The sequence below is a fragment of the Cygnus olor genome, chromosome 2 (genome assembly GCF_009769625.2).
Source record: "Cygnus olor isolate bCygOlo1 chromosome 2, bCygOlo1.pri.v2, whole genome shotgun sequence".
In the NCBI taxonomy this organism is placed as follows: Eukaryota; Metazoa; Chordata; class Aves; order Anseriformes; family Anatidae; genus Cygnus; species Cygnus olor.
Genome location: NC_049170.1, coordinates 91,738,071 through 91,753,777, shown reverse-complemented (window position 1 = coordinate 91,753,777; position 15,707 = coordinate 91,738,071). Strand labels below are relative to the sequence as shown.

Here is a 15,707-nt window from a genome sequence, read left to right as displayed (position 1 = left end):
TGTGGTATGTACTGTTCTTAGGTCATCTTTATCAAGAAAGTTCACACAACTTAGACAGACACATTTTGTTTCTTTGCTTGCATTCCAAATAGAAGTTGTATGTTAATTCTGCCAGGCTGAAATGGCCTGTCTTGTCTTTCCTCCATCATGTGTTTCAGTATTTAGATGGAACATGTCCAAAGTCCACCCAAAGAATAGAAGGTGCATGTAAGCTAAAATTTGGAAATATTTGAGACCAAGGCTTGACCGCGCTTCATACAGAATGTTGTATTTGAATATATTCAGATTTTCTTGAAGCCTTCAAATAAATGTCATGTGTTTGAATTTTGTGATAAGGTTAATTCATTTGTCTCTGAACTTATGACTGTCTTCACATGAGGAAAACGTTATTTGTCATTCTAATACATACAGAATGTGCTCACATACCATGTTTGGGTGTGATAAATAGGTATATATTGAGCAATAATGCAGATCTGTTTGCAACTTTTGGTGTAAACATACAGGAATTTTCCATTATTGCTCTACTTTGACTCATTTACCAGGAATGACTACTTGGGAGCTATGCGTCTCAATTTCCAGCAAACTGACTTTTGGGAAAGGTTAAAACATAGTGTCAAATAATCTCTGTATTGTATTATCTTTCTGAAACACAGTTGATGCTTATGTTTTTAGTGCCTGTGATTTTTGCTGTTAAGCTACTTGGCTTCTTTCTAGAAGTAGGGTTTCCTTCTAGAAATATAACAATTTGGTCATAATAACTAGAAGTTGTATGACTTGAAATTCAAACAGTAAGGATTGGTGTTTTTTCTGTACCATCCCAGTCAAGTTCCTCTTTTTAATATTTTGAGAAGGAACATGACTGTTAAAATTATCACCAACAATTACTACTGATATGTTTAAAATAATGAGCAGAGGTTCACTTAAAGGTTCTTTTTGGTTGTGGGTGTGAATTAAAATTTTAAACTTCTCATACTAAACTGCAACAATACAGACATGTAGCATCTTCATCACTAAGTTTTCCTACTGGTGGACATTGTTTGATAACACAGGAGGGGTTGGTGGTAATCTGCATCTCTGCATATGGAAAGACTTACAGTATGAAATTTCAGGCTAGCAACAAATATTTAGTTTTATGTTGAAGCAGATCAGGGTACTCTATGCCTGGAAAACAATAAGACAGTATGAAACTTGATGACTTTGAGGACAGTAAGAAAGTGATCTGACCTACTGCAGGCTTGTTAGTGTCTGATCCCTTCAGGGTGCCTGACTTCGTAATAAATGCTGAAGGAAAGAATTTGTGCAGGGGAGATATTTCCGAAGTTAGATCTGGCACAGCAAACCTCATATGTGTTCAACAAACAAAATCATTTTTGAGACAAAGAAAATGCAGTGAGTCAATGCTCTGTGGGCTTAGATAACTTATTTTGTGTGACCTTTATAAAGGAAAATACTGAGCTGTAGTGTAGGAAATCTAGCAGTGTTATGGGATGGGCAAGGAGTTGGCTCAAGGAGGTGCCAGTAGTTCCTGCTGAGAAGAGAAATGTTAAGCTGTATAAGGACATTATCAGTGGAGTTACCAACTGGTAACTTCTTTAACATGTTGCTATTAATTTTTTTCAGTAAACCAAAAAAGTAAGGTTTGAGGCCTTATTTAAAAACCAACCCAACCCAACAAACAAACAGAAAGAAAATAGGAGTCTGATGTAGCAGACAGGTTACCGTGAAAAATGAGTAATGCAGTCGGAAAAATCAGTGGTATAAAGTAATAGCTTTCCTGAGAAGTATTTAATGTGGGTTGCTTTATATTTTTGTTTGTTCAAGCTTAGTTTTCAGTTGTAAACAATAGAGGAGGAGAACACTGGTAGTTTGTAGACAGAAATACTTCTGTTGTGGCTGTGAAAAAGGTGAGTGTTCCTGCGCATCAGGCAGGAGCTTTGAGCCAACGTTGAGGAAGTATTAGCAGTGTTAGTCTTGGCATTGGGGCCAGCCTCCATGGAAAGTCATGTGCAGATCCACGAGCAGACAGAAAAGGCAAGTTTCGGCTTGGGCAGGCATGGAAGGGACGACTAGGATGCTCTGCAGAAGTCGGGACCTGAGAAAAGAACAGGCTGTTCTGTTTATTTTAGCTAAACAAAATCTTGCATGCTCTGAATAAAGGCATCAGGTGAGTAAATAATTTCCAGCAAGAGGAAAGGGCATTGTTAGCAGAAAAGCAAATAAACTAGCAGTGTGTAAAATCAGTGTGGACATTGGAAAAAAGTGTAACACTTTGTTCAAGCTCTTAGGCATATAGGGACCAAAGGCTGTTAGTAGTGGATGAGTGTTAAAGGCTTAAATCAAGAAAGGATGACCTCAAACAACACGTGAGGAACAGTGGGCATTGTGTCTGTAGTGAGATTGAATTTGCAAAAGCGTAGGAGGTGCTTAATTGTGAGATCGTCATTGCCAGAAAGTGGGGCAAAGCTCATGCAGAGGAGACAGGGAGGTGTGTTGCACTGTCCTCTGAAGGTGCTGCTTTGTACAGGTTACTCTGTGGAAGGTAACAAACTGAAAAGGATGATTTGCGTATTTACCCTTCCACTCCAAAGAGCTAAGTCTTCATTTACATGACGTTTATGCAGTTCTTAGGACAGCGAATCTTTGATCATACAAGCTGCTAGGCAGTACTTAAAGTTAAAAAATAATGAAGGGGTTCTCTCTCTTGAATTTTTAGTAAGCTACAAGATTTGAAGTTGGCTAATAATTTCCAGCTGTATTTAGGGAATTCGTGTTGTGGCACAGGCGGACTGTAACAGGTATAATCTTTAAATATTAATTTTGACCTGTCCAGCATGAGGTGAAATATGTTTCAAAACAGATTTAAATGGACTGAAAAACGTGTAGTTATGAGGTGGTTAATGCAAAACTTTTAACACCAGAATAAGGATTGGTGAATGTCAGAAAGATTAAGTAAATGGAAACTTCTTTCAGAGCAGAAAGAAGAAACCATCTCAGGATCTCGTGTTGTTGTAACAGTACTCAAGTGTGAAACGTGCATAAATTTTTACCTCCTTGTAGGAAGGGAAGAGCTTTATGTCTTAACTACTTGCTGTAATGATTCGTAGGGTTAAGAACTTGGTTCTAACACCCATTTCAGCTGAGTGGTGTTCATGTTGTTTTGTCCTCTGCCCATGGAGGAGAGGAGTAAGATTATTTTATGTTTTAAAGCACTTGAGACTTTGTAGTGTTTGAGTACTATGTGGCTTTGGACTGTCTATTGGAATGGATGTCAAAATTCAGAATCAGTGATGTGACATACTTAGCCTGCCTCACTTTACACCTAGTTCTGAAAATTGTATATGTGCAAAATAGACTGAAGATAATGCAGCATGAGCTGTGTGGGTAACTTCATTTTAGGTATGTAGGCTGAAAAATAATTCATCTGTTTCTTAAAACAAAGCTAAAGCTGTGTAAATACAGGTTTTGTTCAGGAAAAATAAAAACCTTCAGATGCAGGAATTTTGACAACTGGAAAAGGTTTTAACAATTGAAAGTGACTTCTTGTACTTGGCTTAGATTTCGGGAGTGGGTGCTTCATCTAGGCACTGTGGAAGAAAATTTATGCTTTTGATACCAGAGAGCTAGGATTGGAGCTACAGAAAAGCGGTGTTGACGATTGCTTGTGAAAGAAAATGGAGAGGAGGAGGAGGAGGGAATGCTAGGTAGGTAGAGGAAACTACTACTGGCTGCTGTTAATGCTGAGCAGGTGGGTTTAGGATTCAGAGTAGAGAAACAGGGAGCTTACTTGCTTTTAAAGGGAAGCAGTAAGAGTGCTTAGCATTTCATGTGTGGCACAGGAAAAGAGGTATACCACTGTGGTGCAGGTGGGGATAGAGAAGAGGAAGGCATTTGAATCATGTTGACGAACCAGAAGTGTTGAAAATGAGAAAGGAACTAGGAGGTCATGGTGTTGTGAGGAAAGGGAATCAGAAGTGTTTGAGTTTACAGAGCAAATTAGCAGTAGAGTCTGCCCGCGGTAGTCTTCTCCTGCCCTGCTTGTAACAAAACCCAAGATTCCCGAACTCTTTTGATTCAAGTGTGTGTGTCATCCTGAGTAATGACTGCTTTTGGTCACAGAATAACCATCAATTTCTCAGTTTGCTCAGTGTCAGAAGTGTGCTCCAGAGATGTGAAGTCATGCTTCAGAGTTGTGCAGGTGTCATGTGGTGCCACTCGATAGTTTTTAATGTTCCACTTGTAAGCAAAAGGGGAAAAAAAGGAAAAAAAAAATCCCAGGTAAATGAATATGGATGAAATGAATATGGAATGAGATGCCACAATTTTTACTCTGGGTTTAAGTCTATGTATGCTATTCCAGGAAAAAAAAAAAAAGTGTTTTGATTGCTGCTGTGATTTGAATGTCCCAAGGGACGTTAGAAAGTGGGGAGTTGGGAATGTGTAGCTTGGGAAAAGGGAGAGAGGACAGAGCTGCATTTGATGGCAGCACACTGTCTGACTTGGTTTGACTTGCAGTTATTGCAAGAGTTGCAGTGTTTGCTGCAGAAGTTAAGCAAGATGGGAGACTGATGGAGGGAAGAAGGTGGTTTCATACATACAACAGCTAAGTGTTGCCTACATTGGTTTCTTCTTACGGGACTTTGCTCCAGAAAATTATGCACAGCTTTTCATAGGAGCCCAGTAGTTGTTTTCCTGATACCTTACCTTTTTTTCTGGAGTCTGGTGTAGAAATAGTGAGCATTCAGATCCCAATGGAGCTAGTGAGCTCTGCTCTAGTAGTAAGTGTAAGGTAATAGTCAGTACTCCAAAATAAGGTACTGAAGTGTGTCTTGTGATTGAATTTTTGGTGGTCCTTTCCAATCTTCTAAATAGGAATAATGTTTTTACGAGATAAGGGGAGACTATGGAATATGTTAGTATTTAAAGCACTCTATTACAGTGCTTTGGTGCCCTATGTAAAAAGGGGAGGAAAAAAGGAGAAGAAAAAAAAAGGCCCAAACCAACAAAAAGCAGATAAATCTGTCTTCTGACTGAGCAGGGCTTGAGTGTTGTATAGTAAACAAGGTCTAAACAAAGAGAAATGAATAAAATATTGTGTTCTTGGCTTAAGTGAGCGCTCTTACACAGTGAATAAGACTGGAGCCATCCACAAAGACGTGGTGTGTAAGTTTGTACGAATGCATAAGCATCAAGTCCTTTGGTTTCTTAAACAAAGTGCTTGTGTCGCAGCCTGAGGAATTTTCCCCTGATGTCATTTTTGTGCATGTGTGCAGCTTATTTCTGATTTTAAGAGTAAGACTCAGAAAATTCAAAAAGAAGATTCAAAAAATTTACATCTATAATCTTTTATAGGTCATAGAACAAACTCCTGGATTTTGTTCTGTCCACCAACTTAGTATATAAAGAACTACACTGAAAATGCATTGCAGCATGGCAAGCTGTGTTACATGTTAGCATCTTTAAAATTGAAGTCTTGTTCAGAGGTTTTGTGTTTTGTTCGTTTGGTTTATTTGTTTATTCGTGTTAACAGCATTGATTAGCGGTGTGCTTTGACGTAAGCTGGTTAATCTCTATTCCACGCTGCAGTGGTGTGGAGGTATGCTAATTTAATTTCAGGGAAAATATCCTGTGCTTGTGCATCTGGGTGTCCTGTGGCATTCTCTGGTTACACCAGTTCTTCTGGGAATACCCGACGGGATGGGTGTCTGGGGTGGCATAACGGTAGCAGGGCGAGTGGGAATTCAGGCTAATGAAGTCCAGGATCTCATGGCTGGAATACAGCTTTCTCCTACGTTTTTTCCCCCCATTCTGGTATATACAAACTTTCCCTTCTGAAAGCTGATGTGGAAACAGAAAAAGCTGCTTTGGTGGTGACATCAGGGCCCACAGCAGCCCCGTGTGGCTGTAAGCCAGGCTTGCAGGGTACAGCTCCAGAGAAAGGGTATTGCTCCTAAGAGCTGATTGAGCAGAGGTGGTCTGCGTAAAAGGCGGTCGCAGAACCGACCTCAAGGACCTGAGTTCATTTCAATTCATACTATGAGATTTCTGGTACCTAATGTATTCTGGAAAGAAAGTCTCATAAAAAAATAGACTTTTATCAATTAAAGTTTTTATATTGCTGAGGAACATTGAACCAATGAATTTTTATTCACAAGTTGTTTATTTTTTAATAAAACGTATTTAAATTAATTGTATATTACAGTATATGTGTCACAATTTATTTTTTAATAAAACTTATAAAAATTATTTAAATTGTATATTACAGTGTGTAAGTGTTGCAAAGTTTGTTTATTTTTTTTAATAAAATTTATTTAAATTAATTGTATATTACGGCGTGTAAGTGTTGCAGAGTTTCACTTCTAAACTTTTCTTGTTTTCAGAAACAAGACACTGGTCAGATTTTGTTGGATATGACCTATAACCAGCTGGGTGTGACAGAGAAAGAATATTTTGGTTTACAGCAAAATGAAACGTCAGTAGATTCACCTGTAAGTATAGTAAATAATAAATGTGTGTGTATATATATGTGCATATATATACATACACACATATATAAAAATAAACACCAATTGTTTGTAAATATTTTTTAATCCATCTAATAGTTTTTCATTTCACAGCGGTGGCTTGAACCAAACAAACCTATTAGGAAACAGTTGAAAGGTAAGATCTATTTTTATATCTCGACTGTAGCTGTGTAGTTCAGCTTTTTTATGTTCTTATGAATAGAATAAATACAGTTGCTGCTAATTAGTGCATCCAGATGGTAGATTTTCTTCTAGAGCAAGTCTTATCTCTGCCAGTCTTTTCGTCAGAACTTTCTGCATGTCTTACTGCTCTCTGAGTTAAGTCATGACAGATCACTAACTGTGCTGTGTCAGTGTCTACACCTCACTTCTGAGCACTGTTGGACGTCATGGCTATGAAAGAAGTAGCCAGTTTAGTGCCAGTAAATTCATCCCTACATGGAAGATAAGAAAGAGGGATTTTGTTGAGGGATGTGTAGCTAATTTATTGTCTCAAGTAGAATAAAAAAAGTAATAAATAAATAAACAGTTAATTTTATGCAAAGAAAAAAGAAAAAACACACCACCAACAAAAAAAATAAGTGCTTCCAAATGCATGCATTGCTCTAGTATGTTTCATTTATAAAGTTTTAGGTAGCACAGAATGCTTACCAAGAGGAAGGAGAGCTTAAGGACAGGCCAGCCAGCATGATAATGCCCAGACAGCAACCCAGAGAACGTGGAGTAGTAGGACAGTGTCCCAGTTTGTGCTGGAAAACTTGAGCTGTTTTTAAGCTCTCTTCTTTCTACTGTATTCTGGAGATTGTGTAGAAATTCAAATAAAAACACATGAAGTTAACAGGGTGAACTTCTGCATTTTATATTTCTGTTATTAAGGTAGAATTATCCTGGTTGAGACTCTTCATATACATTTGCTGCTTTTTCCTTTTCTAATAGCTATTAGAGCAAAGCAGCAAAGATAGCTAAATAGTGCTTTTTTATGTAAAGTAGCATGTACTAAGTACTTTAAATGAAAGTATCATAATACTTAAGAATATTTTCTTTTCATAGTTGGGGTGGGGAATCAGGAAAGACTTCTCTCAAAGTAAACCACAAGAAAAACACAGGAGATTTTAATGTGGTTATTCATATAACTTTTCTATAAATCTAGACGTAAGAACCTTGGGTATATCTTTTTTTTTAAAGAGAAAATTGATTTGGTCTTCTGAAATATTTTAGGAGGTTTTCCCTGCACCCTTCGTTTTCGCGTAAGGTTTTTTATACCTGATCCTAACACACTTCAGCAAGAACAAACCAGGTAACTTCTGTTTGATGTTTGCTTCTATAAACTAAGTATGTGTAAAGCCTTCTCTTCCACCTCCACAGTCTGGCAAACTACAGTATATTATGTAATATAACCTCGTATAATCCTTTGTATTAAATGTGTTTTGAATTAGCAGCTTCATGTGATGATTGTAATGAATGGTTTCTGCTATAGGCAGCCTGCAATTCCAAAATACAGGCAGAAGTATAAGCCAGTTACAGAGATGTCAGTTGTTTTATTTGCACATTGGATTCCTTTTTGAACTCTTTATTGCTGCATATTGTTTTCCTCCTCTTCTGATCCCTTAATTAACCAGATGCAATGATTAAAAAATGGGGAAGTTCAATGATTAAGCTGTCTGCATGCCTGAAGTCTGTTAATTTTTTTTTTTGTATTAGCACTGAGTCAGTTCTGAACACACTTGATAGATTTAATTCCAAGGGTGTGAGAGGGCGTTGTTTATTTTCTTTCAGGAAGAGCAGATAACAGTTCTTGTTTTCTAGTTCACCCATTACTTGTAACATACAAAGATACATAATGGTTCAGTTTATAGCAGACCTTCAACATTTTCTTTTTTAATCTGAGTTTTGGGAGTGGTGGGGTACATGAATTATAAGTAATTTTCAATTAATGTGTCAAAAGACTTGAAATACTTGTTTTGTTCAGTGTACAGGGTTTAGAATTTAGAATTCACAGGCTCCCACTCATCTGGCATTTTTGTAACATTTTCATTGTTTGTCTAAATTTTAATAGCTAATTTCAGTGCCTTGAGAATATAAATAGTACAGCATTTTAAAAGGTTTTCTTACAGAGAAATGAAGTATTGACCTGTTTTGGTATTTGTTAATCATGCGGCTGTAAGCTGTTCTGCAGTTGTAAACTAAAATTATTCAAAGGCCTGCTCTGTGTGATTCTTCACTACCAGCACTCCAATACTGCCGTCAAGTAATTTTGTCAAACACCCTAATATGAGAAAGACTAAACTGCTCTTGGAGGGTTGTTTAAGAGCTTTTGTCAGCATATGCTGCTTGAGGAATGTCTCATCCTCCCTTGATCATTAAAAATAGTCCCAAGATAGACTATCGCAGATTTATTTATTTTTTTAAAGAAGTTATATCCAAGTTGGATGCTCCTGTGAGAAAGGGAGACTGGTTCTGTAATTGTTTGTATTTTGCAGTGTTCATTATGACATTAATACTGTGGTCCTGGTGTTGTGGTAACGACTGTCAAAGACCTTTCAAAACCGTTGTGAGAAGAGAGTGGGTGTGTGATGACGTATTTGTAAATGCCGCTAAGCTTTATTAATCTGTTTGTATAATTTGCAAGGAAACCTACCCCCATAATAAAATAAAATTAATACTTGGAACCATTTAAACCATACCTTTTAAATATGAAAATTAAGTCTTTTTCTTTTCCCCAAAATATTTCCTAGGCACTTATTCTTCTTACAACTGAAGACAGACATTGTGGAAGGAAGGTAATAAGAATCTTCAACTTTTCCATAATTCTGTTGAAAATCAAAACCAATAAAAAAGCCTTTTTCTGATGATATCTATTGTTGCTATAAAAATGTACATCATGAAATACTGCTTTTAAAAAAATCAGGTGCTTGGAAACACTGCAAATTTTTGCATAGCTCAATTATTAAGAACAGTTTAGGAGTCTGTTGTGAATGAGCTGTAGGAGATGGTGTTTCTGCACATACAACGTCTGCTTGAGCCACCCTCTTTCTGCAAAGCATGGTGTGCTAGACAGTATTGTAAACATGAGGGGCCTGCTGTCTACTGCAGTAACAGGAAGGGAATAGCAAAGGGCAGTTCATATTACTGTTTCTTACTGTTTCTCATGGTCACGGGGTATCTTTTCTATATAGTGTGAACATATATACCCAGTGGTTCTTTGGGCTGTGATTCCTGTGTGCTTGTAAATTAAATTTAAAAAAAAAAAAAAAAAAGAATGTCCAGCTTATCAGCAATCCTAAATTGCCTTTAGGATTTCATAGTAGGTGTTGTTTATGGAGTCACTTTTGGATATTATATCAGAGCTTGCCTGGCATTTGGCTAATTTTAGAGTTTGTGTCTAGTTTTAAATATACCAGACTGCAGCTATTAAAATAATGTCCAGAGCCCCATAAAAATCCCTTCTTTTGTTTCCAGAATACGCATCTAGCAAGAATATGTCCTTTTAGGACTACTCAAGAAGCAGTTACCCAGCTAGCCTGTAATGTTCAATCTTACTTTGCTTTGACAATCAATCTGTGTAAGAAAAAAATCAGACACCCTTTGAAGATAAACAAATCCTTAGGTACTGAACTTACGAACTGAACTAATTGCAAAGATGTCGTTAGTGTTTATACTGTTTGTCTAAATGAAAATATTTTCCCTCTTTCCAGGTTGTCATGCCCCCTTAATTCTGCTGTTGTCCTGGCATCGTATGCAGTACAGTGTAAGTAATGATCTTTCTTTTGTTAATAAATGTATTTGACCAACCACCTTCTCTGCTGTTCTGCAGTGGAAACTAAGGGAAGATTTCTTTCCTTATCTGCTGGTGTGGAATGTCGAAAATGCTACAGGTCATGCTTTGTGGCATTTGTAGAGGACAGGAAAGTTACTAATGACAACCTTCAGATATTATACATAGAAAAAGTGTACTTATTGTGTCTGTCAAAAAAAAAAACAACACAAATAAACAACAACAATGGTGTTCTTATATTTGTGTGCTTGTAGAATGTGTACTGCTGACCAAAAAAAAAAAGCGCATTTCCATTGCCATTGGAAACAAAATGAAGCTTAGTGTTTGTTACAGTAACTACAGGAAGGCATTCCAGGGAAATAAGAGATCATCTAGAGAACAGTTAAGGGGAAGGTAAATTGATTACTATGATTAAGAAACTCAAATGTTCTTACGTAATGTTTTCTCAGGAAATACTGATTTGTTAGATATGTAAAAACCGGAAGTTTGCGATATGTTAAGGTGACTCTGCTTTCAATAATTTACATCCTTGTCATCTGCCTGCTGCTAGCAAAAAGAAGTTCTAAGGGTAATAATAGAAGAATAAAAATATTTTATTTTTGCATTTAAAAAAAAGATTGTGGAGCAAGCATAGTAGAACAGTTGTATAATTACTTTGACATTAGCAATGTCCACAGAAATGATTATAGGAAGGCATGAAACTGAAAAATTAAAATTCAGTTTTCAAAGGAGAAAGTGTAGAGTGGCAAGCTGTGGGTCTCTCTGAAAATCCCAAGTGACTGTGAACAATCCACTTTTATGTTCATTGCGTTTTTCATCCTTCTATTAAATGGACCTTTAACCATATTCAAGATTAATAAGAACGGTTGAAACCAGAACATGTTTTCCATGGTAGGCTAGTGTCCTAGTTTTGTTGCAGAAGAGAATGCATACGTACTCCTGTATCTTTGGAACACAGTAGGGCACTGAAACAGTCGAGGATGCTAAGTGCAGAATTGGCAATGTGGTTGTGCTAAAGCAAGAAGATGAAAAGGTACACTGAAGAGTGCAAATACTTTTGTTCATCCTGAACTTGTGATTGATTTTCAAAATGAGTTATATCACGGGTAGTGTACCCCCAGTGCCAAAGTAATTCCTGTTTCCCTTTGGTTTTATGAGAGCTCCCTTTTCAGTGCTTTTAATACCTAATGATGCAGTTAGTTTTATGAAAGCAGAATGACAGAAGATCAGTAAAGGTTGTGGAAGCGTACTAGTGTATTTTAGTATCTAGTGATACTTTTTAAGGAGAGTTTAAGTTTTTGGGTAGGAGGTATCTGCTTGTTAAAAATCAATTTTCCAAAGTTGCCATGGGTGGTTTTACCTGAGCTGTTTCCTGTTAATGCAGCTTCTTGGTGTTTTTCAGGCTGCTGTTTCCTTTAACTTCCATTGTATGCAGAGGGAGAACTCACAGCTCTTTGATAACTTTATGCTTATTTAAAAGGTGGAGCAGTTGTCACTAGGGGGAGGGTTGAAATCGATGTCTTTCACTGTGCATGAAGCCTGATGTTTGATATTTTTGCTCTTGTATTTAACTATAATCTTTACATATGGCAGTTCTATGGTTAACCTTCACAGGCTTCTTTTGAGTTTTGCAAGCAGATACTTGGTGGTGATGGCTGCTGTGCTGTTGGCTGCTGTGCTGTTAGGATGCTCATTATCTCCGTTGCTCATTGAAGGGATGTTTGGGTCTAGTACTACTGTTCTAAAATAAAAGAAAACCCTGTCGTGGTAATCTTTACCTTCATGACACACCCTGTGTTGTTTGATGGTGCTAATTTACAGGGGAATACAAATGTGTGTGAATAGTGTGTCCAGTTAAATAGCATGTGACTCAACTTGATTACCAATTCAGTTCAGACACTTGTAAGTATAAGTTTGTTTCTGATGCATTTATGAATATTAAACTATCAGTGAGTTTTGAAATCCTTTTTTAAGGAGAGCTTACTAAGGTGCATTTCAAATAACTTCAAAATTTCTGAGACTGAAGCATGCTCCTCTATTAAAATAACAATTTAATGGGAGATTGTACCCCTTGTTTTCTACCACTGTAAAATGGGAATGTTGTACAGTCTATAAAATTAAATAACGGATGTGTATCGTGTCACTTTTTATTTTATGTCATGTAGCTGATTTAGCTACACTTACTTTCTGTTCCTGCCTGTAGTAAGTTCCCTCTTCCAAGACAGTATCTAAATGTGCCTAACTACAAGTATGCAAGAGGTCCCATGGATTTGGTTGAAGTTTTTGCTCACTTGTGTGTTAGTCATTTGCTAGTCTGGGGCTTGAATCTAAAACACAGCTGCAAAGCCAACATGAAATGCTATGAATACTTCTAAGCTTTCTTTTTCCTGAACATCAGTTGTTCAGTGATTCATTGTGACTGTCTTTTTTTTCTTTTTCTTCTTTTAAGCAGTATTTGTCTTATCTCCTGTGATATGGTTCCCTTCTCAGCTGTGCTTGGAGGTCTGCAGCACACTGCTGTCTTTCTTCCTGAATTTACTCAGGAAGGGGTTGATGGGTTGCTTGAGATTTAAGTGGACTTCAACCTCTTTGAAGAAAAAGAAGGCAGGCAAGGGTGAGCATTTTAGGAAAGCTGAACTTAGCATGCAGGTTCGGAGCATTACAGTTAGCATTACAGTTCGGAGAACTCCAGCAAGCGTTGGCCAAAGGCTGAGATCCTGTCTGCCTCAGAAGAGGAGGCAGGCTGGAAAATTTAGGGGAACATCAGTTCATGAAAACAACAGAATATCTACAGTGAGAGTTGCACCACGTGGTTTCCCCATCCACTTTCCTCTTGCTTAATTCTTCTAACTTAGCTTCATTTTATCCTCTTCTTTTTTATAGAAAATCCATCAAAACCTTTGGCTTCCTTTGCAGAGACCTTCCTCTTTGCAGCTAGCATTTTATTTTATTTTTTTTTGTATCTTTGTGCTTGGTTCTTGCCCCCCCCCCCCCCCCCCCTTTTTTTTTTTTTAAGGGAAATAGTGTTCTGAAGGACGTTGTGTAAGCTGATGGATTTGTTCAAAGGTCAGTCAAGGTTCCTGCTACTCCAGGGTACCTGTAGCCCTTTTACTTTGGAACCAAAATCAGATTTGATAAATATAGAGGACTTTGACTTGAATTTCCAGTGTTGGAAATTATTTAGCAGATGTTTGTGTGGCCTATCCATTCTTCTGAAGCCTGCAGCAATGCTTTTTAATCATAGGAGACATTTATCATGTCCTACAGTGCTTGTCATCAACAGTACCAGCGTGTTATCTGTGGTGGTGATGAAACCTCGAATACTAGAATCCTGCTTGGAGAGATGAATTGAAATACCTGCCCGTTTTCTTCCACATGGTTCTCTGTGGTCTAGATTGCTGGTTCGGGGCTTGCTGGCAGCTTTCATACAACAGCAGCTTTCTTGCTGTTCTGGATTGTTCTTCCTTAATTATGCTTTACAGTTGTGATAAGCAATACAGAGGACACTTCAGAAGATAATTACTTCACTTGTTGTTTGTCTGAGGTTCTTCCACTACGCTGCAAATAATTGTTTGAATCTGTAACACTTTAAAACATTGAAGTACAGTGCTGTAATCTCTGGAGTGTAGAATCCCAGACTGGGATACTGGCTAATACTGTGTGGCTGAAGGAGCTGACTTCTTATAGTGCCTTGTAGACCAGCTACTATTTCATCTGTATTTTTAAGATAGATGAACCTTTTAATAAGTACTTCCGTGTAACATAACTAAAAAGGGGAATAGAACAGTTACCAAGGATCAAGGTCCATGTGGTGCATTACTATGCCCACGATAATGAGTTGTAGTGAATTGTGAGGCACAACATATGACTGATCAGTGGAGTTTTAAGGTGTATTAGTTCCACAAATCCTCTTAGTGTTTTGGTACTGATAATTATTCCTTTTCATAAGTATTTTATCCTAACCTTTGTCCCTACCCCCAAAGTTTTTCAAGAGAAATACTCCTTGTACTTTGGATATGCTTTGCTCTTCTCAACACTTTGATTGTGATTGGATGGTTTCTGAAGTATGTTTGTATTTAAGATTTAGAAATAGCAACTCACTAGAACTCATTTTCAGCTTTATTCTTACTTCCCTTGTTTTTCAACTTTTGTCTGAGTTTTCAGCATCTGATTTTTTTTTAATTTATTTTTTTAAATAAAATGCATTACGATGTGTTTGACTCGTTTTTCTTTCTGGAGTGTTAATGGATGACTTTGAGACCACCGTTGTGTATGTATATTTGCCATTTATTTCTACAAATGTTTCATTACTTTTTTTAATACGTAATTTCTCTTTCCATCTCACCATAAAGTGACCAGTTCCCGTAAGTGTATTCAGCAACGATTTACAGTCATCATCGGCAAAACAAGTTGGTTTTATCCATGTGTTAGGTAGCTCTTCTTGCCCAGTGGGGAATTCATGCTTGCTTACTTAGTGGTTCTCTGAGTTAAGAGTTCATATTCTTATCCTTATTTAGTTACAGGTTGCTTTTGTTGAAAGAGTTTTGATTCTCTTAACATCCACTTAAGATTTTTTGGTCATTTTTGTTGTCTTTTTCTGATAACTGTTTTCAACGTGGTATCTTTAACTTCTGCATCTACATGGATTTTTAATCATTTCAATGCTCCTTTTAATTATTATTTTTAATAAGTGTTTTCATTCTTATGTTGGTTCTTCAAAACTGAACTCTGGTATAGTGGATTTTATTCCAGATTCCAGAACCATTTCCATAACTAGTAGTTACTACTTCTCAACAGTAGCTAGCAAATTCTAAACTGCTTGAACTGTGGAGATGAGGATGCATCTTTTCTTTCTGTACCTCAGTGTCCTCATGAAGATAAATTTGTCATCAGCCTTCAATATTACGTTTCACTCTCATTTCATCACATTATTGCCATCCTTATATGGAGACCAGTCATGTGGCCCTAACTATATTTTAAACCTGCATTGCAATTTTATTACCTGAGAATTTTTACTCCTTGGTAAAAAGTTAACAAATTTAACTTTTGACTTAAACTTCCTTTCATGCCACTCCTTCAACATCATGAGCAACTGCGTTTCCTATATAACTCATATTCTAAACTTGTCCCATTATTTGGTTATTTTCGGTTCCACTGGGAACTCGATCTGCTTATGTAATTATCCTCTTTTAAAACCAGGCAATTCAGTTCACTTTATTCGTGTAACCTAAAATATTCAACCCTGCAAAAAGTTACAAACTCAGTGCAAAACTACTTGATCATTTTCAGATATACTTCTCAGGTCGTTGGAAAATTGATACTAAACCTATTTTCAGGGACTAGCTTCTATAGGCATTCCTTTGGACTGAAATGTTTGTATTATCTATGACTGATTCTACATCATGCTTAGT

General features: G+C 37.1%; 1 protein-coding gene across 5 annotated transcripts in view; it reads left to right on the top strand.

The window, feature by feature from the left end:
• PTPN3 (protein tyrosine phosphatase non-receptor type 3) overlaps window positions 1-15,707 on the top strand; it is a 175,865-nt gene that overhangs the window by 80,660 nt on the left and 79,498 nt on the right. For 3 of the 5 annotated variants that reach the window (XM_040549003.1, XM_040549005.1, XM_040549006.1), the window contains exons 3-7: window positions 6,378-6,485; window positions 6,600-6,657; window positions 7,740-7,818; window positions 9,257-9,301; window positions 10,217-10,269. In XM_040549003.1, coding sequence (XP_040404937.1) covers window positions 6,378-6,485; window positions 6,600-6,657; window positions 7,740-7,818; window positions 9,257-9,301; window positions 10,217-10,269 — 343 coding nt within the window. The remainder of the gene's footprint in view (window positions 1-6,377; window positions 6,486-6,599; window positions 6,658-7,739; window positions 7,819-9,256; window positions 9,302-10,216; window positions 10,270-15,707) is intronic. The other 2 variants (XM_040549004.1, XM_040549007.1) reach the window with 1 other exon arrangement.